The sequence below is a fragment of the Podarcis melisellensis genome, assembly GCF_964234715.1.
Source record: "Podarcis melisellensis genome assembly, chromosome: 16".
NCBI lineage: Eukaryota > Metazoa > Chordata > Lepidosauria > Squamata > Lacertidae > Podarcis > Podarcis melisellensis.
Window position 1 is genome coordinate 12,913,512 of NC_138533.1, and position 25,303 is coordinate 12,938,814.

The following is a 25,303-nucleotide window of genomic DNA, read 5'->3' on the forward strand; positions in this document are numbered from 1 at the left end:
GCTCACAGTCTTTGCAGAACCGGAACAGTTGCTGCACCCTGTCTTGCCCCACCCTGCAACTACCTTCTGGAAAAGCACAACTCCCCCCCTTTTCAAAACACACACACACACAACAGTGGAGAGTAAGTAATGCTCAGTACACCAATGAGTTGCCCTCATTGCTATTTAACCTGCTTGGATTAGAGTTTTGCAAGAATCTTCCCAAGGATGATCCAAAACGGATTTTAATTCTATTAATCAATTGTTGTTATCAATGCATTATGCATACGCTACCTTTCTAAGTAACTTTCCAAGACAGAATACAAATCAAAACCATACTAATAAAATCAACATTTTAACAAGGGCCATGTAAAACTGCATGATGAAGAAGCCAGAAGAAATCATGAATTATTATAATAACTGAAAGGCCTTATATTGAGGGTGGCTAACCTTTGGCCCGCCAGACATTGCTGGACTGAAGTTCCCATTATCCATGGCCATTAGCTGTGCTGGCGAAGGCTAACAGGGCTGGGAGCCACTCCCAGCAGATAACTGACTCTAAGGACATCTCTCAAAAGGTGTGGCTATGCTTTTGTTTTTAAAGATTTATTGTTTTATTGAACTATATTGCAGCTTTGTTTAATATTGCATTGAATTATTATTTACACTACTCTTGATCTTAGCCAAAAGGCCAAGAAGCAATAATTCTTATTTATTATTACTTATTGGCTTCATACCTTACCCCTCCCCCCAAAGAGCCCATATTGTAGATGCACTGTCCTTTCTCGGTTTCACTGCTACATATACTTTATTTATTATTATGTATTAAAGTCATACCTCGGGTTAAAGTTGCTTCAGGTTGAGCGCTTTCGGGTTGCGCTCCGTGGCAACCTGGAAATTACAGAACGCGTTACTTGCGGGTTTTGCCACTCGCGCATGCGCTCAAAATAACGTCACATGCATGTGCAGAAGCGGCCCGTGCATACGCAGGTTGCATTCGCTTCAGGATGCGAACAGGGCTCCGGAACGGATCCCATTCGCACCCAGAGGTACCACTGTACTTACAGGCTGCCTTAAGAGGCACATAAGTATGGTAAACAAACAAACATCCAGAGGGTTGGATGAGAGGGTGGGCATGTCACAGGTTTCCCCAACCTATAGCACTGTGATGAGGAATGTGCAGTTGAACCAAAGGAGGGTGATTCTGAGAAGGGATCTGAAATGATGGAAACAGAAAATATGAGGAAGAGAGGTAGCACCACACAGGTGATCCAGCAGAGTACATAAGTTATTATGAGCAGCAGATGCCAACTCTGTCCCCATGTCTACCCTGGCAACACTATCACAGGACCTAATAATGTCATCCACGACATCAAGTGTTCATTCACCTGCTCATATTCCAATGTTATCGATATATGGCATCATTTGGCAAGAATGCCCTTCTACATTCTATGTAGGACAAACAGACCAATCTCTATCCAAAAGAATAATGGACACAAACCTAACATCAGAAAGGTCGATATTAAAAAGCTAGCGGGGGAACATTTCACCCACCCAAAATATTCTCTGTAGATGATCTTAAAGTAGCCATTCTGGAACATCACAAGTGAAATAGCAACACAGAAGTACTGGATTTCAATACAGCAAGAGTTTTAATACCATCACCTGCGAATTAGCTCAAAACAAAGGATTTCAATGCACTGTGTGTGTGTGCGTTAATTGGCATATCAATGCCAGGATGTCTTTATTATCAATAACTGTCTTGTGAATTACCATAGTTAATTATGTAATTATCACTCTCTGCATTTTATTTCCCTCTGACCTCACTGTTTACAGCCAGCCAGCCAGCCACCAAACCATGTGAATAAACTGTATACACCTGTGTAACTCAGGATAACAATTCATGTATCATCAGATGTGTCCAAAAAAGCTTATGCTGCAATAAATGTGCTAAGTCTTTAAGTTGCCACAAGACTCTGCTATTTTTGCTGCACCAGACTAACATGGCCCCACCTCTGGGAAGATCAGGAAGTTACTTTCTAAGGAGAAGGGAGAAATTTACTAGGGTAGGAGTTTCAAAGGAAGAGCACCCAGTGTGCTAGCAAAGGAAACAGCATCTCTTGGACATTGGATGTTGCCTTGCACAGACTCCATCTAGCTCACTGTCTACTCTGATGGTGGCTCTCCGGGGTTTCTAGCAGGGGACATTTCCTGCCCTATGCAAAGGTGCTAGGGATCAAACCTGGAAACTTCTGCATGCAAAGCAGCAATACCATTGAACAATGGCCCTTCCCCAAAGAGGCGGCAGCAGTTATTTCCCAGCCTTCTCATAAGGCCAAAAATATGTCAGAAAACAGAAAGAGTAAGCAACAGCATCACATAATAGGGCAGGGGATTCAAGGTGTCTCTAAATGGAAAGATACAGAATAAGGAAGGAGCTCAGGATTACCCATCACCCTGGCAAAGACAGGACAGTGTGATGCATTATTATTACTACTAATACCACCATTAATAAGGAATGCGGGTGGCGCTGTGGGTTAAACCACAGAGCCTAGGACTTGCCAGTCAGAAGGTTTGCAGTTTGAATCCCTGCGACGGGGTGAGCTCCCGTTGCTCGGTCCCAGTTCCTGCCAACCTAACAGTTCGAAAGCACGTCAAAGGGCAAGTAGATAAATAGGTACCGCTCCGGCAGGAAGGTAAACGGCGTTTCCGTGCGCTGATCTGGTTCACCAGAAGCAGCTTAGTCATGCTGGCCGCATGACCCAGAAGCTGTACGCCCGCTCCCTCGGCCAATAAAGCGAGATGAGCGCCGCAACCCCAGAGTCTGCCACGACTGGACCTAATGGTCAGGGGTCCCTTTACCTTTACCACCATTAATTACCCACCCTTCACCCTAAAGTCATAGTGTTCCAAAGTGAGGTGCAGCCACTGCAAGCTGAAATGGAGAAGTTTATAAATTGCTGGAAATGAGTCAGTACACACACTGTACAACCCCAAACAGCAAACTCTCATTGGAATATAGGAATCTGCCTTTGCAAAGTCAGACCATTGGGTCCATCAAGCTCAGTACTGTCTACAACGGCAGGCAGCAGCTCTCCAGGGTTTCCAACATGAGGTTTTCTCATTCTGGAGATGATGGGGATTGAACCAGGAGCCTTCTGCATGCAAAGCAGGTGCTCTACAGCCCTTTCCCCATTCCACTACCCTCCACAACTCAATACTGTAATTTGGAGTACAATCCATCAGGATATTATCATAATTGTAGAGATGGAAAGTACACCCAAGGGTCATCTAGCCCAACCTCTGCAATTAAGGAATCACAGCTAAAGACAAGGTGGCACTGTTAAAAAAAATGAACTGTGCTCTTGTACTTGCATTCTCATTCACTTTAATGAGGAATGTGCAGGAGAAATTATCAGTGGATTGTGCCACCTAAATCTATCTCTGTCTGCCACTGAGTCACCCCATTAATGGCACCCACAAGCTACTGCTCAACCATGCCTCCTCATAGGGCTGAACTACCAAGGGCAAGCCCACATCCGCACTAGACAATTAAAGTGGTAAAATAGTACTTTAAGAGCCATGGCTTCCCGCAAACGATCATGGGAACTGCAGATTGTTAAAGGTACTGACAGGTGTTAGGACACCCCTATTCCCCTCACAGAGCTACAATTCCACTGGGAAGAGGGTTTGGTTGTTAAACCACTTTAGGAATTGTGGCTCTGAGAGGGGAATAGAGGACTCCTAACAACTCTCAGCATACCTAACAAACTATACTTCCTGGGAATCCTTGGGAGAAGTCACGATTGTTAATGTGGTTTCAAATGTATGGTGTGGATGTGGCCCAAGATACACGTATTGTATAACTACAGAGGAAATTTTTAACCATCAGCTACAGCTCACCTAATCCTTGATGCATTCCTCCACCCACCTGCCCCAGCCCAACCAAAGAAAGAATTGTCCCACCAACGCAATTAAGAGATTGCGGAAGCTGCAAAGAGCAGCCCACAAGAGCAAAAAGCTGTTGGAGAGAGAAATAGGCACGTAAGAGGGATGAATGAGACAAAAAGGGTGGGAAGCGGGTTTTTATCCTCTTCTTGGCTCTGAGGGAGTGCTGGTTCTGGGGGCAGTCAAGTGATGTAAGGAGGAAGGAGAGAGTACATGATCACTCCTCATGTACAGTCGCAAAAAAATAAGCTATGGCAGGCAAGGAAAGGTTGTTGGAAGATTCAGGACAGATAAAAGAAAGAGGACATACGAAATAATGTACTTCCTTTGCACAGCACATAACCACACAGCACAGTTAAACTATGGAACTTGTACCAAGAGGAGGGTAGTGATGGCCACCACCTTAGAGGGTAAGGCTATCAATGTCAATGTTCTGTCCTCAGTGTCGGAAGCAGTATGCTTTGGAATACCAGTTGTTGAGAACTACAAGTGGGGGGAGTTGCTGTTGCACTCAGGTCCTGTTTGCGTGCTTCCCTTTAGGGCAGGGATTTTCTAAACTTTTCACGTTGGTGACACACTTTTTAGACATGCATCATTTCGCGACACAGTAATTCAGTTTTACTAGCAAACTAGAGGTTAAACTAACCCATTTCCAGCCCCAGGAGGAGCGCTGGGAGCGTTCGCACGACATACCTACACACTGTAGCCAACACACTAATATGTCATGACACATTTTGGAAAGCTCTGCTTTAGGGCATCTGCTTGGTCACTGTGAGAATAGGATGCAGCAGTAGATCGTCCTCTGGCCTGACCCAGCAATGCTCCTAGTTTGAAAGAAGGTAGCTTATAAAACTGAAATATTCTATGTGCATTCCACATGTAGAATAGCAGCTGACAAGTCTCATGTCCAAACTGCACCTCACCACAAACTCAGTAGGTGGCCTTGGTGAAACCATACTTCTCTCAGTCTCCACCCTACACTTGAAACATAGGAACAATATTGCTCTACTTTAGATTACAAGGATTACCTGAACAACATGTATGGAGTGCTTTCAGCACTTGAACTGTGTCATCTACAAAATTGGCCACAGATAGATTAGGTAGGCACTCAGAAGTCACCCAAACAAAATGATGCCTCATCACTTGGAATCTCTAAGGGTTTGTCAGCTGGGGGGAACGCATGTTAAGGTGTTGCTTCAAACTCTTGGGTGAAACCCCTTTTAAGGGCATGAAAGTGGTATACCTTCATTGAGGAGATGCCCTTTGTCCACAGCACCTGGGCAATTCACTCATGCTATCACACATACATCATGTTCAGAGATAACTCCCATGGTAGTGCACTCCAGAATGGGGACTGAACCTAAGTGACAGAGTGTTCCTGACATATACCTCTCAGAACCAGACTTTGCAATCTTATCGGTGGTTTAAAGCAGTGTTTCCCAAACTTTTTTGGGCAACGGCACACCTGTTTACTGAAAAAAAATCTCACGGCACACCACCATTAAAGCCCCGCCCCGTGACGTCAGCGCGCAGCGTCACGCCGGGAGGGACGCACGAAAGTGAAAGTTTTTTCCCTCCCCCTTGCCGGGGAACCTCCAAGCTTTGGGGGTGGGAGGAGGCAGCAGAGCGAGGGACTGAGGGACGGCGGCAACTGAGGCGGCGGCTGTTGTGGTGGTGGCGGCGATAGCGGGCGGAGGAGGGGGCGGCGGCGGGGCTTGAGGAGCCGTCGCCGGGAGTTGCTGCTGCTGTTGTTGCTGCTGCTGCCCGGACATGCCGGCCTCCTCCTCCTCCGCTGTCTCGCGCTCCTCCCTTTTGCACGCGCTGCCCCGCCGCTCGGCACCACCACCGCGGAGCCGCCCCCGGCTCGACGCGGATCCTCGCCGCCGCCGCCTCTCACCGCCCGACTCGCCCGCCTCCCTCCCACGGCACACCAGCCAATGTCTGACGGCACAGTAGTGTGCCGCGGAACACCGGTTGGGAAACACTGGTTTAAAGTATAATTTGGGCAACATCAAACCTCAAACTCAGTTGAGGTAGTTGACCTATCTACATGTCTAGAAAATGTGCTATCCTCTACCTGCTTCACTGACAAGCTTCCTCAATCCAAAATAATAATCCAAAGAGAAGCATGAAGGCAAGAGTGGTACTTAAGGGGGATGGGGGAATGGGAGAAGAAGAGTGATGTCTCCACATGGTATTTCAACCTCCTGCAGCCTTCTAGATTGAGTTGGCTCCCCAGTGCATCCCACAACAGCACTCCCTGCCACAAAAGAGCAAAAAGGGGAAGACTACTCAATGACTCAATCTCTCAGAATAAAATGCAATATTACACACACACATGCAATTCCTGACAATTCAACCTCATCCTCTTATCCATTGCTCAATTGTCTTCTTCAGTCCAGCAAGCAAACCAATACAGCTCCTCTCGGTACCAGCAATGTTCACTATTAAGTACTGTTCCCAAGTGTTCTTTCTGGCTAAAAAGAGAAAAGATGCAAGAAAGATATTCTCTAACCACCTTTAGCTGCACCTTCATGTGATTCATTCATCCCAGTGGTGGCTGCTTGTTACCCAAACCATTCACCAAAGCAATACCTTTCATGATGTCCCAAACAAGTAACAGGTAGTAGTAACTCCACCCAAATAGCCGCTTCTTCCCCAGCTCCAGGTGTTTTTACCTACCCTCCTGGATGTTACCCTGCATGTTATTCACTTCTGCCACCACTCCAATTACCCCACACATCCACCTTTACAAGAAGAAGGTAAGCCTGAAGGTTTCCTTTCCCAGCCTCCTCCTAGCACTCAAACCTTGTCCAAAGTTTACAGGGCAGGGTTGCCATTCATTTGAGTTGCTTTGTTAACCCTGCTCATGAAATCTAGAAAGGCAAGCTTCCCCCTGCATCCCCCACGTAAGAGATGAATCAGTGGTGGTGAGAGTTATGCCTGTTGAATTTCTCCACAACAACCTACTGTTGAAAAGCAGCACAGGAGCAGAGTCACTTTAAAAGGGGGGGGAGCAGTAACAATATCCCTTCATGGGAAGCTGCTCCACGAAGAATGCTCCCCTTTAAACATTACAGTACATGGAATGGAAAATCAAGTCAGATGCAGCTCCTCCCTCACCCCCAAATCTTTGGAGCACAGAGGAGGTCAGGGTTGCCCCTTCTTTTGTATACCTTTTCAATCTTTCCCTGCACCTGCCTATCAAACAGGAAAATAAAAACAAGAGAAGCACACTCCCTGGAATTGCACAAACAGCTGAACAACACTTCACCTGCTATATTTCTGCATGCCTCAAAATGCTTTTATAGGTTTTTTTTAAAAGGCACAGGAACACAGGCAGTTAAAAAGGAAAGTGGCAGCCTTAAGCTTTTCCCATCACAGTGCTCCAGAGACTTAGACTGAGGAGGGGGAATGGGTGGGAGGTGAAGAACATCTCATCTGGCTAGATTCTCCCTACCACGCAACTCTTAAAGGGACAGCACTTATCCAGCTTCCCATGCAGGATTGCCACCCGTGTGGTGCTATGTTTTTAAAAATATCTGTCTGCTTTCTGACAACAGCCTGGTGGGGGAGGGGGGAATACGTGGGAGGCTTCACATACCCACACAAACAGATGTACCACTACATTTCTGTGACATGGGAAAAGAAGAAGATTCCCTCTGCTAAATTTCCCACATGTGCTGGGCTAACCGAACCAGGATCACTTTCCCTTTTTCCTTTCAAAGAAGAACCTAGACATGCCTCCCCATCCACATTAACCCCAACAGAAGGAATATATGTGGGATCAAGGAACCCCCAGGTTTCCCTGTTGGATCCCACCCCCTCCCCAAATGCACATCCAGCCCTTTTACCTGCTCCGTGTCTCTCTCATTGAGGGTGGGCAGGGGACTCCGACCACTGTTCGACATGGCTCCCTTGGGCAGGGCCTGAGGGGAGAGTCCCCCCACTGCTGCTCAGCTGCTTCCCCTTCTCCTTCGCCCTGACCCAGCTGGAAGGGGTCGGGGTCTTCCTCCTCCTCCTCCGGCTCTTCCTCCTCCTCCTCCTCACGGCGAGGGGGGCGGCCAAGCCACCAGCATGGGGAAAATGGGGCTCAATGGGTGGTCGGAAGGCACCAGCACCGCCTATACATAGGTGGGTCCCGCGCCCCGCCGGGTTTGAATGAGGGGTGCCCGGCTTGACAGTTCACGCGAGGCCGAGGATGAGGCGCGGGGACAAGGCCGCACCGGTCGAAAAAACCCGAAGCGGGTAAACGCCGGGACCCAAAGCGAGCCTTTTTCTGGTCTGAGGCTTCCGAGCCCCGGCGCGCCTCCAGAACCGGGCCCGGACACCGTTTTCCCGTCACTGCCGGTGCCCGAGCTCCACTCGCCGCCCCTCAGCTTCACACAGCGGAGGCTCCCAACATGGCCGCCTCCGCCGGGCTTCGGGAAGTTCCGCCTGTTTTCCGGAAACACTCGAAAGCGGCCTCGACAACAACGGCAGCTTCGCACGCCTCGCTCTCGTCATCCGCTACCCTCCAGCGGTCTGGCGGAAAGTTCCGAACGCCAAGCCGATTCTACTTCCCACGGTGCACGGAAAAACACGAAGGCGCCGGCGGAGAGTTGATTGGTTGGGCAAGGAAAGAAAGGCGGGGCTTCTTTGCGAAAAAGAGAGAGAGGGGGAGAGAGAGAGAGAGGGAGGGAGGAAAAGGAGAGGGCGTGGCTAAAGCTTGAGAAAGTCACTGGGAGAGGGAGGGGGGAAGGTAGAGGCAACATCCGGAAACCTGTGGAGAGAGAGAGAGAAGTTCGGAAATGGACGTAAACAGCCGAATAGGCTCTGGTTGGCAATGTCCGGAAATACCCGAATTGTGTCCTGTTCGGGCTCCACGGAAAAATCCGAATTAATTTCTCTTCCATCCTCTGGTTTAAAAGTGACGAGGCCTGATGGGCGGAAAAATAAATATATATTGTGTGTGTCTGTGTCCTCTCTATTTATTTCATAAAATTTATATACCGCTTGACTGTAAAAAACTAACCAACAACCTCAAAATGGTTTACAATAATTTGAAAATGAGAAAACGGAGAAACATACTGTATGCTTTAAAACATACAGAAGTTAAAATACTAAAACAGATCAAAATTCATACCCTCCCCACGTTTCTCCGATGAAAATAAGGAGAAAATAAGGAGTCCTAAGGAAAAGCGGGGTATTTCCGGGATCAAATACGAAACCGGGACGGCTTCTGTAAATCTGGGATTGGACCTGGAAAATAGGGACACTTGGAGGGTCTGAAAATTGTCCCAGATTTCTAGGCATCTGGGGAGGCTCCTCTAAACAGGGATGTTTTTAGCAGGCGCCGCAAAGAGTACAGCGAAGTCGCCTGCTTGATCTCAATAGGCAAAGAGTTCCAAACAGTAGGCTCTGCCACGCTAAACAACCAAGTTTTTACAAACACAGAATAGGTATTAAGTGGCACCTGTAAAGGTAAAGGGACCCCTGAGCATTAGGTCCAGTCGCGGACGACTCTGGGGTTGTGGCGCTCATCTCACTTTATTGGCCGAGGGAGTCACAGCTTCTGCGTCATGTGGCCAGCATGACTAAGCCGCTTCTGGCGAACCAGAGCAGCGCACAGAAATGCTGTTTCCCGCCGGAGCGGTACCTATTTATCTACTTGCACTTTGACGTGCTCTTGAACTGCTAAGTTGGCAGGAGCAGGGACCGAGCAACGGGAGCTCACCCTGTCGTGGGGATTCGAACCGCCAACCTTCTGATCTGCGAGCCCTAGGCTTAGTGGTTTAACCCACAGCGCCACCCACGTCCCAAGTGGCACCTGTAAGTAGCACCAAATATTTTAACTAATTAAGCAGATGTCTCAAGTTGCTGCCTGTATGAAACCCTAAACCCTTGCCAGGCTGACAAATGTCAGAAGGGCTGCCCCATTAGCCTATTGGATAATGATGGCAAAATTTATTTGGGACTAAACCAAGACCGTGGATCACTGAGCTCCTTGGTGGGGTGGGGTGGGGGAGGCTGGATATAAATGCAATAAATAAATAACGGGATAGAAGCAAACTCGGGCGCTATTTATTAGTTAACAAATACGTTTCCTCTTTCCCTTGCCCTGTTTTTTAAAATAATGAGAGGTGTTTCAAAGCTTCCCCAGCTGTTCCCCCACCCACCCCCCACCTCCACACCTTATCCTTTCCCTTCCTGAAGAAGGATCTCTCACATAAGAACTGCTAACAAGGTGGGTGGGAAATTATGCAGCGAAAATCTTGCATGTGGCTGAGCACCAGCTATGAGGCTGCTGTTGAAAGGATGAAGACTGTGCTGCACACCTCTCTTCGGAGGCAGAGCAGAACAGAACATGCACCAGTTGTTAGCGTTTGTGTGTGTGTGTGTGTGTGTGTGTGTGTTTAAAAACCATGCCTGCCCTGCAGTGGTACCGTTCGGTTAATTTTAGGGCCCTTCCAGACAGTTGCTGTTTTCAGGTGGGATTCAATCCTAAATTTAATTGGTGCAATTAAATTGGAGGCTCTTGCACAACAAACCAGCTCCCTCGCTGCCCCATTGGATGTCTGTGCAGTAAACAAAAGCGACAAAGAAACACGCTGAAATAACACCTGTATGACGCAATGTCGTCTAACCTCCCTGTGAGCAAATCGAAATGAATGCTCAATGGATAGCCAGCATTGTCTAAATATAGGAATATAGGAAAATGCCTGCTGCCGAGTCTTTCTGGAAGTACTTTCTGATGGCAAGAGCTGTTTCACAATGAAATGGACTCACCTTCAATGTACCTGTGAGTCAGGCCATTCGCTACACTGACTGGCAATGGCTCTCTGCAAATTCAGACAGGGAGCTTCTTCCAGGCCTACCTGGAGATGCTGGGGATTGAACCTGTGACCTTCTGAATGCAAAGCAGATGCCCTGTCCGCTGAGCTACAGCCCTTCCACTAACTTCCTTGCAAACAAGACAGGATGAATGCTCAACAAACAAGACTGTCAAGACCAGATATACATGTTCCTTCACTTTAAAATATGTTGAGCCAGCCTGGAGCTCTTATTGAGGACCCTCCTGCTCACTCTGCTCAGTGGGACCCCAGAATTCTGACCCCTGCGCTTGCTTCCAGCACTCATCCTGAACTGGCTGCACTGGTGCCCAAACCTTGAATGGGAAAAAATATGCAGTTGTACTCTGCCCCCTGGTGGTATTAGTGAGGCACTGCAGCTAATTTAGCGCCGATAGCCCCAGCGCACTCCTAGGCATATTTCATCGAATTCTAGGGTTGGAAGGGACCTCGAGGGTCATCTAGTCCAACCCCCTGCAATGCAGGGCTCTTTTGCCTAATGCGGGACTCGAACCCATGACCCTAAGATTAAGACTCTCATGCTCTACCGACTGAGCTATCCCAGCTAAGTTCTGCTGGGTTTAAAAGTTCTTACTCCCAAATAGATCTCACCCTGTAGGATGGCATCCTCCGGGTTATTAATTGGCCCACTACCCAACTAAAGAAATCTTAGCTGATTGCTTTAATAAATTTGTGCATGAACAAAACCATGGTTCTGCAGGAACACAGGAATCTGCTGTATACCAGACTATGGCTATGTACGCATTACTGGTTTAAAACACAGAGCAGTCGTTTTCCCCATCCCCCCACGTTTCAAATTGCTTTTTAATGTTGCTGTATACACCAGGGACTGTGTGGGGTTGTCTTCACCCAATGCACATTACTGTACTTGATTTATTTTCCCGGGGCTGATATCTGATCTGGTGTTGCTGTCATCTGAGCATGTGCAGAACATGTCTCAAATGTACACACCTTGGCTTAACGGCGGCTTCTGCTTTCAAGTCAGATGGAAGCTGTTCTGATGGAAAGTGCATCAAATGGGAGCATTTCTCGAGAAACTATGGGATGCCTAAGGACTGGGCTAAAGTCATGTGCACTCAGCTTCAGACGCCAGCGGCGGGAAAACAGTAATGTGTGCATAGCTTAGAGGACATAATCATCAAATAGTTGCTTAAGCCTTGACAGGTTAAATGCCTGACAGAGAGGCTGGTGTCTCTTGGGGCTGGTGGGGTGGAAGGCAGAGAGGTGGAGTCAATGACAGGCAGAGCCCACGAGCTATAGCTTTGCCCTCCATCCTTCTCCTCCACCCGGCTGAATTTTCATAGAATCATTGGAAAGGACCCCAGGGGTCATCTAGCAATGCAGGAACCTCAACTAGACCATACATGGCAATATTGAGACTAAGGCGGAGGAGGAACCTAACAGGCAGAGAGCCACCAGCTCGATAAGATGCTAGTAAGAAGCAGGGCAGGGAAGGAAGCAATGATTCTTCAACATCAACTTTCTTGGGCTGGCCAAGAAAGGATGCCTGATGATCGTCTTCCAAAGCAACTACTCTATTCCGAACTTAAAAATGGAAAGCGTAATGCTGGTGGTCCACAAAAGTGGTTCAAAGACTATCTCAAGGCCAATCTTTAAAAATGTAGTACAAACACGCACAACTGGGAAGCACTGGTTTGCGAGCGCTCCAGCTGGAGAACAGCCTTTACCAAAGGTGTCATGGGCTTTGAAGACACTCGAACTCAGAACGCAAGGGAGAAACGTGCTAAGAGGAAGGCACGTTTGGGAAATCCACAACATGATTAACTCCCGCCCAGAAACCAATGTCCCCACTGTGGAAGGACGTGTGGATCCAGAACTGGCCTCCACAGTCACTTACGGGCTCATTGTTAAAACCGTGATTATGGAAGACAATCTTACTCGGCTATGAGTGATAGAAGAAGAAGAAGAAGAAGAAGAAGAAGAAGAAGAAGAAGAAGAAGAAGAAGAAGAAGGGCAGGGAGGGACCGGATAAGGGCAGGCTGAGGCTAGTGGGACAGTGCTACATGAGCTCCAATGCACCAGCCTCTCTGGAGGCACAAACGCCATCATGGCTGCTAGTTCTTTGGAGGGCAGGCAAGGCAGAGTGGGGAGAGACGATCCCCAAATATCATTACCAACAGGAAACAGGGCAGTCAAATGTCGAAAATTAACTATTGTTAATTGATGTTTTTATCCCCCAAAAAAGTTTTTGATTGAGTTTCCACTGAAATGAGGCTGCATTTTAATGTTTAATGTTGTATTTTAATCTTGTTTTTTAAGCTGTATTTCAATCAATTGTTTTTATATTTGGTGTTAACTGCCCTGAGCCCGGTTTTGGCTGGGGAGGGCGGGGTATAATTGTTGTTGTTGTTGTTGTTGTTAGTTAAGTGGAAATGGGCATTTCAGCAGGTATTGCTTGCCATGCATAGGAACGTAAGATGAGGCTGCTGGATCAGGCCAATGGCTCTCCTAGTTCAACATCCTGTTCTCGCAGTGGCCACCCAGATGCCTCTGGGAAACTCACAAGCAGGACCTCTGAGCACAAGAGCTGCCTCCTCTCCTGCGGTTTCCGTAAACTGGCATTCAGAAGTGTGACTGTGGTGGGGGCAAAGCACAGCCATCGTGGCCGGTAGCCATTGATAGCCTTTTCCTCCACCAGTTTGCCCAGTCACTGCCGACACTGCCTCCTATGGGAGCGGATTCCATAGTTGAGCTATGAACTCCTGAAATCCTCTCTTTATTTGGCAGCTATGCGAGGGCCCTGGACCATAAAGAAGGCTGATCGCCAAAGAATTGATGCTTTTGAAACATGGTGCTGGAGGAGACTCTTGAGAGTCCCATGGACTGCAAGAAGATCAAACCTCTCCATTCTGAAGGAAATCAGCCCTGAGTGCTCACTGGAAGGACAGATCGTGAAGCTGAGGCTCCAATACTTTGGCCACCTCATGAGAACAGAAGACTCCCTGGAAAAGACCCTGATGTTGGGAAAGATGGAGGGCACAAGGAAAAGGGGACGAGAGAGGATGAGATGGTTGGACAGTGTTCTCGAAGCTACCAGCATGAGTTTGACTAAACTGCGGGAGGCAGTGGAAGACAGGAGTGCCTGGCGTGCTCTGGTCCATGGGGTCATGAAGACTCGGACACGACTAAACGACTAAAAAACAACAATGCAAGGGCCAGAGCCCTGTCCTCTTTCAGCGCCTTTTCTTAGCAGCGGTGGGGAAATCTGCAGTCGTCTGCCTGTGGCCGGACCCACCCGCCCACCTTGGCCATGCTTGCTGTGGCGGATGGGATTTGTCGCCCAGCAACACCTGGAGAGCTCACACCTGCCGTTAGGAAAAGGATCCCTCTCCCAACATGGCGAAGGTTAAGTACAAATCCGGTTCCTCACCTGTCTCTAGCTGTGGCAGGTGGCTGTAGGATGAGCAAACAGACACAGATGGAAACTAGGACGTGCTCTACAAAATCAGAACTATGGCACATGTGTGTACCTCCTGCACATTGTAAACGGTGCCTTGCCTTGGCTGATTTGCAAATTGAAGACTTTGGCAGACGCTGAACTGGGAGTTTGAGCTCTCCATTCAACAGTGAGGGCCAAGGCAGCCCTTGCATGCCCTCCAACATTTCTGCTATGAAAATAGGGACGTCCCATTCCATAATGATAATTTTGCTATTTATACCCCACACATCTTTCAGGGCTATCCCAGCCACCCTGGGTGGCTTCCAACATATATAAAAACATAATAAAACATTTTTAAAAAAGCATTCCCTATACAGGATTGCCTTCAGACGGCTTGGGAGTCAGATAACTCCATACCCTCCAACATTTCTCCAATGGAAATAGGGACATCCTAAGAGGGACATTCCGAGATCAAATCAGAAACCGGGACAGCTTCTCTAAATCAGGGATGTCCCTGAAAATTAGGGACACTTCGAGGGTCTGCCCTTGAGCCTTTTAAATCAAAGCCTTTGGGGCCCTCCAAGTGTAGGTGGACTCCAAATCCCATCAGACCCAGCCAGGATGGAAGTTGCAGTCTAGCAATATCTAGAGACAGGGCCGGCCGATCCCATGAGGTAGAGTGAGGCAGCTGCCTCAGGTGGCAGAATCCAAGGGGCCCATGCTCCTCCCACCACCACAGAAGCGAGGAAAGGCAGCTGTGGCAACTTCTGGGTTCTGGAGATTTCTGTCTCCAATCTACCCTTGTTTGGGATCCTGGCCTTATTGCACAGCCATTGCCAAGCAAATACCACAATCTGTCTCTTGTTTGCATCTAGAATTCAACAGCTGGAGAAAGCTACTTTTCAGGTTTAAAGGAAGGACCAAAAGCTAAAGTTTAAAGAGGACCAAGAACTGTTGTGATGGGTGAGGAAACTTTCCTTTTGTCTGGGCTTGCAGTCCTAATCTGTAATCTTCCTATGCGTATTTTGTTGTTGGTATTTGATGACGTGAGGGTTTTTTTGGGGGGGGGGGAGATGCTTTATATTTTTGTGTTGTTTTTTTCTTTTAATAACTAGTTTTGTATTTTATTATGTTGCTCATACAAACTGGCTGATACAGTAACAAAGATTAAAGTGTGCAATGCCACATGCTGACCGCCAGGTGGCAGCGGTTTTTTTCTGAAAAGGTTATCCATCTCCAAAAAATAAACGAAAAATATTGCAATGTTCTCACGTGTTCCAAGAAAGATGTGCGTGTACACACACAAAGACACATATTTATTGGAGCGCGTGAAAACATTGCAACATTTAAAAATCTGCCGGAGTCCCATGATCTCTCAAAAGATGACTTGCTCCTGAAATTCCCCTTACATTGTTCAGCTCCAGAGCAGTGTGTGTGTGTGTGTGTGTGTGTGTGTGTGTGTGTGTGTTTCAGCCCATGCAGGACCTGCAGGTCTGAGAACAGTGGCAGCCCATGTGCCCTAGGACAAGGGATGTGGAATCTGTGGCCCTTCAGCTCTTGATGGACTCCAACTCCCATCAGCCCCAGCTGATATGGCAAGCCAGTGGGGTGTAGTGCTTAGGGTTCAAATCCTCCCTTGGCCATTAAGCTCACTGGGTGACCTTGGGTCAGTCACGGCCTCTCAGCCCACCCCACCCCACAGGGTGGTTGTGAGCATAAAATGGGGAGGTGAAGTTTGTACACCGCCTTGAGCTTGCTGAAGGAAAGGTGGGATAGAAATGGAATAAATAAATATGCCCAGGGAACCAGGGGAGACGGGAGCTGCAGTCCAGCTAACATCTGAAGAGCCCCACTTTAAGAATCATAAAATCATAGAATTGCAAAGTTGGAAGGGACCCTGAGAGTCATTGAGTCCAACCTTCTGCCATGCAGGAATCTTTTGCCCATCATGGGGCTCAAACCTGAGACTCTTGAGATTGAGAGTCTCATGTTCTATTGACTGAGCTATCCCAGGTCCAAGGACTTCCCCCACATCCCCAAATGCTTTGCAGTGGACTGGGTTGGCGCAGGAGACGCAGGAGATTAGTTTCCTAAAGGGAAATTGCTGAGAAGCTGCTGTCTTCCCAGTGGCGTAGCGTGGGGGGGTCAGGGGGGCCGACCGCACCGGGCGCAACATCTGGGGGGTAGGGTTAGGGGGCACAAATCCATGGGTTAGGGGGCGCAAATCCACGGGTTAGGGGGCGCAAATTACTTGCCTTGCCCCGGGTGCTGACAACCCACGCTACGCCACTGTGTCTTACTTGGGTGTGGCAGCAGCATAACAGAAATGCTAAAAGAGACCGAATCAAAATGCAGCCGCAGTGCAAAACTCATACCAAGGAATCCAATTTGGGTTTCAGGCAGGGGATGCCAGGGGAGGAGCCTTCTGAATGCCAGTATGATGCTCTGGCAGAAAACAGCCCCTTCACCATGATTTTTGCTGCCCAAGCTCCCCTAACCCACAGACATTTTTTGTGGGTAGCAATGGAGGATATTCCAGATCACTTGACATCATGTGTACAAATGTGCTAAGACCTTTGCAGCTGAGCAGAGGTTTGAATCTGGGTCCCCTAGCCCGCAGCTCTAACCACTGCGCTACACTGCCTCCCGAGGAAACGCAGATCAACTGAAAGCGCCAGGTAGCTGCCCTGGCTTGGCTGCTCTGCGTCCGTCTCTCTTTCTCCCTCTCCCTCCCTCAAACCAGCTTGCTTTTGCTAATGGACTGAGCAGGCAAGCCGCCTGAAAGGCCCCCCTGGGGGAAGGTCAGGTGTCCGCTCCCTGGCCTCCCGCTCCCTGGCCTTGTCGATACCCATTAGAGGATAGAGGGTGGCAGCAGCGGGGTGCAGCTGGGCACACAGCTTCTCCAGAGCAGTCCATGTTGGGCACCTGAAGCAAAGTCAGCCTGTGTGTGTGTTCAAAGGAGGCAGAACACGGGCTGCAGAAACCCAGAGAGGCTCCCCAGACACTTTGGACCTCTCTGCTGGGCACCTGCACCCATTTCCCCCTTCACTTTCATGTGCCTCAGACGGAAGAATGCAAGGTAGGCAGCATTCAGCCTTTGCTATGATGCTGGTAAAAAGGCGGGGGTCTGTTTCTGTCTGCGTCTAAAGTCAAGAAGCAAAGTCAGGAGCCAGGACGGTGCGCCGAGTCGCCTAGGCTTCGTTCGTGACTGCTAGCGCTCAGCACTGCTCTCTGCAAAGTGCTTTGCTGCCTTTGTCGCCTTTATTGCAAAGCAGTCCTGGAAGGTAGGTTGTTTTTTACCAACAGGTGACATTGGGACTTGTAGGGCGGAAGGCAGGGAGCCCAACAGTAGGTGGCGCCAGAGAAAGATGTACAGTAGTACCTCGGCTTACGAACAGTGCTGTTTATGAACTATTCGGTATATGAACTCCACAAATTCAGAAATAGTGTTCTGGTTTGTGAACTTTACCTCGGTCTAAGAACGGAAGCCGAACGGTGGAAGGGCACCGGCGGCGGGAGGCCTCATTAGGGAAAGCGTGCCTCGGTTTAAGAACGGTTTCAGTTTAAGAACGGACATCAGGAATGGATTAAGTTCGTAAACCAAGGTATCACTGTATCTATCTTTCTATCTATCTTAGGGTTGCCATTATTTCAAAAAGTGAAATTCCGACAGAAAAGTTGCTGAGCTTTTTCTTTTTCTTTTTGCCGGTGTTGTTGTGGAAAGCCCCCCTCCCCCGCCATCAAATGTCAAGGAGATAAATATCTATCTCTTCAGAAGACACCTGAAGTTTTTAATGCTTGATATTTTATTATGTTTTCCAATATGCTGGAAGCTGAGGCAACCCAATCAGATGGGTCAAATTAATTTTATGATCTATAAGGGCAGTTTGTTTGGTAGGGAGAGCGCTGCTAAAGTTATAGCACCACAGTTGCAGCTTTAAAAGGTACCGTTCTGTGGGCCATATCTGATGATAGTCCTTCTCAGAAAAGACCCATCGAAATCAGTGGACTTAAGTTGGATGATTCCAGCGCCCTCCATTATCTGAGCTTTTCTTTTCTTCCTTTAGGCAGTCTGCCATTGCATCAACACTTCTGCTTTGGCCTAGAAAGCTGGAATTGGTGCAGATATATACACCAATCAGTGGAGAAAACAGGAGAGGGGGGAAGAAAATAGGACATGTCTACATTTCCGGCTCAGGTCTCAGGATAGAACGCCTACGTCATAAAAGCAATCAAAGCATTCAAAGAGAGAGAGAGAGAGATCAAACCAAATCTGCCACAGGAGTCTTCAACTCAGCAACTTCAACCAGCTTCAGGTGGGCGGGTGGAAATTGCAGGAGCACCCAGAGAGCCAATTTTATTCCAAGCATTTCTAAGGTGCTTTTATAAAACGGGTATGGTATCACACACACAAAAGATGTAGGAAACCTTTTTCAGCCTTCCTGGCAACATTCCGAGGGCCACATATCAGCGATAAGAAGGGCCAGAGGTGAAATTTTTACCTTTGCAAACTTGGCTGGTTTCTTCCTTTTCTCCCCTCACACCCCACTTTTCTTACTGTCTTGTTTTTATTAAATTTCCGGAATTTCACAAATTAACTTCAAATCAAATAATTACATAATAGCTTTGACTTCCCAGCCAGTGTTTGTGTTTGAACCCTTTTCTACTGTGTTGTATATCAGACTCTCATCTATTACAAAAAATCCACCCAATGCAATTATTTTTATTATTTTTCTTCTGCTGCTCATATCTCGAATCCTGCCAGCCGTTTCATTTGACTCTTCTTCTATAAAAAGTTTATCATTTGGGTCTCCTGGTTTTGCTGTCAGCGTTGCCATTTCCACATAAAGGTAAAGGTAAAGGGACCCCTGACCATTAGGTCCAGTTGTGGCCGACTTTGGGGTTGCAGCGCTCATCTTGCTTTACTGACCGAGGGAGCTGGCATACAGATTCCAGGTCACGTGGCAAGCATGACTAAGCCGCTTCTGGCGAACCAGAGCAGCGCACAGAAACGCTGTTTTACCTTCCCACCAGAGCGGTACCTACTTATCTACTTGCCCTTTGACGTGCTTTTGAACTGCTAGGTTGGCAGGAGCAGGGACTGAGCAACGGGAGCTCACCCCATCACGGGGATTCAAACCGCCGACCTTCTGATGGGCAAGTCCTAGGCTCTGTGGTTTAACCCACAGGACCACCCGCGTTCCCCATTTCCACATAGACCATTGCTTTTGAAAGCCGTTCCACCTTCATTCGAACCTTCTCTTCTTTCCATTTCTGTGCAGTTGGCTGCTTTCTTCACACACACAGAGACTCCTTCCATTCAAGCAAGCAAGTGGCATGATGCGAGGTTTAAGGATGCATTGCAGCCAGGCAGAAACATTCCAGGAAGGTGCAGATTATGTAGAATATCCCATGAACGCAAGTCTCCAGCACTTACTGGCTCTGTAAATCTGCTTGGAGAAGAGAGCAAGCTGTGGCGTAGGGGTTCACTGGCTGAACTAGGACTTGGGGGACCAGGGTTCAAATCTCCACTCAGCCCTCAAGCGCCTTGAGTGACTCTTTCTCTTTGCGAGGAGAGGGAGAAGCACACACACTTCCTGGGATATGAACGCAAATGTAAAAATAAATTGGGGGTCACAAAAGGGATGCGTTCAGAACTGAAGCTGCGTTGGCAGGCGTAAAACATCAGAGCGATGTCAGAATATAATTGTTTAGTCATTTAGTCGTGTCCGACTCTTCGTGACCCCATGGACCAGAGCACGCCAGGCACTCCTGTCTTCCACTGCCTCCCGCAGTTTGGTCAAACTCATGCTGGTAGCTTCAAGAACACTGTCCAACCATCTTGTCCTCTGTTGTCCCCTTCTCCTTGTGCCCTACATCTTTCCCAACATCGGGGTCTTTTCCAGGGAGTCTTCTGTTCTCATGAGGTGGCCAAAGTATTGAAGCCTCAGCTTCAGGATCTGTCCTTCCAGTGAGCACTCAGGGCTGATTTCCTTCAGAATGGAGAGGTTTGATCTTCTTGCTGTCCATGGGACTCTCAAGAGTCTTCTCCAGCACCATAATTCAAAAGCATCCATTCTTCGGCGATCAGCCTTCCATATGGTCCAGCTCTCACTTCCATACATCGCTACTGGGAAAACCATAGCTTTAACTATACTTTGTTGGCAGGGTGAGATCTCTGCTTTCTGCTTTTTAAGATGCTGCAGAATATAATAGCGAGTGTTATAAGAAAAAACTGCTCCTTTATCCCTTATGGTAGGGGTCAGCAAACTTTTTCAGCAGGGGGCTGGTCCACTATCCCTCACACCATGGGGGAAAAAATGAATGAATTCCTATGCCCCACAAATAACCCAGAGATGCATTTTAAATAAAAGGACACATTCTACTCATATAAAAACACGCTGATTCCTGGACCATCCATGTACCGGATTTAGAAGGTGATTGGGCCAGTTTGCCTAGCCTTGGGTATCCAAGAGGCCTTATAGAGTCCTTATGTAGGTTCTCTATCAGTGGGAGAAAATAACAGAGGCCAGCCAGAGAATATTGAGAAACAAAGGCTACTAAGCATGATCTTTATTAAACTGTTGCAACAGGGTCTCCCACTCCCCCCACACAGGGAGGGAGGAGAGGAACCCAGAATAATTGTGTGCAAGCTCTTCATATCTGAAGTATGCATGCACACAAAAGCTTATACCCAGAACAAATTTAGTTGGTCTCTAAGGTGCTACTGGACAATTTTTTTTTTACTTTTTATTTATTTATTTCGACTGCGTCAGACCGACATGGCTACCTACCTGAATCAAAGCTCTCATACAGTATAGACATTTGAAAATTGCCTCCCCTGTAGCTCAAGACCACCCCACAAAACATCATACATACATCACTGAAGGGGCAGTCTACAGCAGAAAACCTGTCTGCCAGGATACCTGATAATGGTCACGGATTGCTTTTACCTGGGCATTCTGGCCATCCTTTTGTGATGGTAAATACTCAGTTCCTGAATCCAGGTCACAGGTTCACCTTATTCATTTGCCCTTAAGTCAGGATTTGTGAGCAAAAGAGACAATGGGGAGGCTTTCCCATTTCCTTCCTCCTTGCAGAGAAACATTTGAGGTCAGTTTGGGAGAGTCAAAATGGTTTCAGGATTGCTCTCCTGTACTATTTCAGATACATAGTTTATATACTTATGTATGTGTTTGCCTTGCAAATTTGCGAACATATGATTGATATACATATATATATGAGACCTTAGAATACCTATAATACAAGCATGAGCAAAAGGTTGGTGGTGCCATAACTATAACCAGCCTCAACTTGGCTGAACAACCCAGGGCACAGTATAGATTTTCCTCTTAGGCCTAGTCAGCTGCAGGGCGATCGGTGGCGTCAGACATCGACCGAGCCTATTGAGCTCTTGCCTGATACAACAAACCTTCTGATTCCCCTCCCTGCAGTGGCCTGAGACACGGTAAATGTTATAGAGAGAAAGACGACTATGTCAGCATATTGCTGCATATTCCAACATTTATCCAATGAAAACAGGGACGTATTATTATTATTATTATTATTATTATTATTATTATTATTATTATTTTGTGCACCACCCATCGGATTGGATTGCCCCAGCCACTCTGAGCAGCTTCCAACATATATAAAAACATAATAAAACATTAAACATCTGAAGGGCTGCCTTCAAATGTCTTCTAAAGGTTGTATAGTTACTTATCTCCTTGGCTCCATACCCTCCAACATTTCTCTGATAAAAATAGGGACGTTCTAAGGAAAAGTGGGACACTCCGGGATTGAATCAGAAACCGGGATGGTTTCTGTAAATCTGGGACTGTCCCTGGAAAATAGGGACACTTGGAGAGCCTGATATTTTGTTTGTGTGTGTGTCTTTCTTTTTACTTCCCACCCTGTTTTCCAAGGTGTTAATTCAAATGCTGCTTGTGAGTTCATCATACTGTAGCATTTCCTTAAGTAGTCCGAAAAGGGCTTCCATTCTTCCACAAAACAGTCATTGTTAGGTTCTCTTATTTTAGCTCTTAACTTTGCCATTCCAACATAGTCCTTACTTATCCACCCTTCTGTAAGTGGGAACGTCTTCTTCCTTCCATTTTTGTGCATAAAGAATCCTAGCTGCTGTTGTTACATACACAGACAGCATGTGTATCTCTGTATATATCAGGACTTAGCAGTACAGACAACCACAGTTTGAATTTTACTCTTCTGCCTTGGCATAAGGAAGTGACAACATGGTTTTGTTTCTAGGGTGTTGTTTTTTAAAAGCATAGGACTCAGCTAGTAAAAGGTAAAGGGACCCTTGACCATTAGGTCCAGTCATGACCGACTCTGGGGTTGCGGTGCTCATCTCGCTTTATTGGCCGAGGGAGCTGGTGTACAGCTTCTGGGTCATGTGGCCAGCATGACTAAGCCGCTTCTGGTGAACCAGACCAGCGCACGGAAATGCTGTTTACCTTCCCACCAGAGCGTTACCTATTTATCTACTTGCACTTTGACGTGCTTTCGAACTGCTAGGTTGGCAGGGGCAGGGACCAAGCAATGGGAGCGCACCCCGTCGTGGGGATTCGAACCGCTGAACTTCTGATTGGCAAGTCCTAGGCTCTGTGGTTTAACCCACAGCACCGCCCAGGGACTCAGCTACACAGCTGCAAATAAAGCGTTTTAAATGTGTTGTAAAGTGCAACATACAAATGTGACACTAGGTGGCGAAAGTGAGCTATGCAAAATTCAATGTATTTTTCAAAACTTTTTTTTTAAAGCATTTTCACAGTGTTTTTTTATATGTGTGTAGATCCCACCATGGATTCCCCCACCACCTGAGCTGCACAAATGCAGGTGTTAAAAACGGCAGAGTCAGTTTTCATTGCAGCTTTCAACATGAGGACTAGAATCTTAATTTAGTTTTAAATGAAGGACTGTAGCTCAGTAGCAAAGTACCTTTTCAGTGGCATCTACAGGTGGGCCAAGAAAGAACCCCCCGCCTGCCTGAAACTCTGGAGAGCTGATGCCAGTACATGTGCCCATTACTGAGCTGGATAGACTGACTCAGTATACGGCAGCTTCCAATGTTCCTAAAACCAAAAAAAGGGTCGTGTATCTGTCTGGTTCAAAGCCCCTTCCAGCCACCTCCTTCCTACTGAGCTGGGTCATGTATCTTACTTTACAGAAGACAGTCCTTCTCTATCTAAAGACGTCATCTGCTTGAAAAGCTGGCAAGATGGCTCGTGATGGAGAGCTCAGTCAATGAAGCCTGAGACTCCATCTTAAGGTCATGGGTTCGAGTCCCATGTTGGGGAAAAGATTCCTGCATTGCTGGGCGTTGGACTAGATGACCCTGGGGATCTCTTTCAACTCTACAATTCTATGATTTACGTTTAGAAGGGGTGTTGGTGTTGAAATCATCCATCCGCCATGAGTTTTTATTTCTAAACCTGCAGCTCCATATGTTGAATTAGTAAAGGCAGATTTTGTGCAGCTCTCGATCTCATCTTTCTAGGTATCTCTCTCTCTCCTTCCCGCTGAAATCTTAAGCTGACTGCCAGGGTTCGTTTTTTTTGCCAGCTTCCCGTTGTGCTCCACTTGCTTCTGTACCGATTGCCTGTTTTGTTCATGCCCGTCAACATTACTCAGATGAAAAACTGGGTCGCTTCCCGGCTCGAGCGTTTTTAAATATATTTTTATATATACCCCTCTTGCAGGAAGCGTTGCTGCCTTAGCGCCTTCCTGCCTCCCATCTGCAGACTGACATATGGCAGGAAAAGAGTTGGGGGGAAGCTGGTCCAGGAGGACAAATGGGGTGCTGCCCCACCAACCTCAGTCTACCCTTAGCCAGGCCCCTCTTTCTCATCTTCTTATTCAACAACTGGTCCAAGAACAACACATGCTGCCATCTTCCTGCCCCTTAGACTCAGTGCTGCACTGAGAACCCATTAAAATTGGTTGACTTGAAAGCTAATCGTGGCTATAGATTTCAATGGATCTTCTCTGAGTAGGACTAATTTTATGCAAGCTCAGAGCCTCCAAGGGTCCCTCTTTTCCAGAGACAGTCCCAGATTTACAGAAGCCACCTTGGTTTCTCATTTGATCCCAGAATGTCACGCTGTTCCTTAGGACGTCCCTATTTTCATCGAAAATATATCAGAAGGTAATGTGACCACTGAACCAAGGAGATATGCAGTGCTTTTTTCTTTGGGAATGCATACCCCTAAACATTTTGTGAATCTGTGTACTTTTGTCCATTTACTGTATTTATTTTCCCCGATTTGAACTATAAAATGGAGATTTTCTTGAGTCAAAATGAGAGTTCCCCTAAACATTTTTTAAAGGAAAAAAAAAGCACCAAGTAACTATACAACCTTTAGAAGACATGTGAAGTTTAGGGAAGGTTGCTTTTTAAAAAACTTTTAATGTTTTATTATGTTTTTGTATCTGTTGGAAGCCGCTGAGAGTGGCTGGGGCAACCCGGTCGAATGAGCGGGGTATAAATAATAAAATTACGATGATGATGGGGATGTTGCTACTGCTGGAATAGGATGTCCCTATTTTCATCGGAGAAATTTTTTAGGGTACGCAAGCTAAAGGAATTGAACAAGGATGGGGCCACACATGCCTTCCTTAGCAGGAAATAAATCAGATTATTTCAGGTGTTTTGGAGAATGAGAAAGGAGGCAATGGGGTGATTTGACTTGTAGTAACTTGTAGTAACTCAGAGCAGGGCTTTTTGTGTGGCTGCCTCTGTTCTGTGGGAGATGTCTCCTAGGACAGGTGGCCTATGGCCTGCTCTTTCCAGAACCACCTGAAGACATTTGGGTTAAGACAGGCTTTCTCAGCTGAGTGAATGGGTCTCTGCCATGGGTGTATATTCTGCCTTGTTGTGTTGTGTTTCTTTTAAAGGAATACAGTGATACCTCGGGTTGCAGACGCTTCAGGTTACAGATGCTTCAGGTTACAGACTCCGCTAACGCAGAAATAGTACCTCGGGTTAAGAACTTTGCTTCAGGATGAGAACAGAAATTGCGTGGCGGCGGCAGCGGGAAGCCCCATTAGCTAAAGTGGTATCTCAGGTTGAGAACAGTTTCAGGTTAAGAACGGACCTCCGGAA

General features: G+C 47.2%; 1 protein-coding gene across 11 annotated transcripts in view; it reads right to left on the reverse strand.

Annotated features, from left to right (window-relative positions):
* The window catches only part of MARK2 (microtubule affinity regulating kinase 2), a 111,553-nt gene extending 103,180 nt beyond the window's left edge, over window positions 1-8,373 (reverse strand). For 4 of the 11 annotated variants that reach the window (XM_081891426.1, XM_081891424.1, XM_081891425.1 and 1 more), the window contains exon 1: window positions 7,782-8,368. In XM_081891426.1, the coding sequence (XP_081747552.1) occupies window positions 7,782-7,838 (57 nt within the window). In that variant the 5' untranslated portion in view covers window positions 7,839-8,368. Of the gene's footprint in view, window positions 1-7,781 lie in introns of all 11 variants that reach the window. The other 7 variants (XM_081891433.1, XM_081891431.1, XM_081891434.1 and 4 more) reach the window with 5 other exon arrangements.
* Between the last annotated feature and the right edge of the window lie 16,930 nt (window positions 8,374-25,303).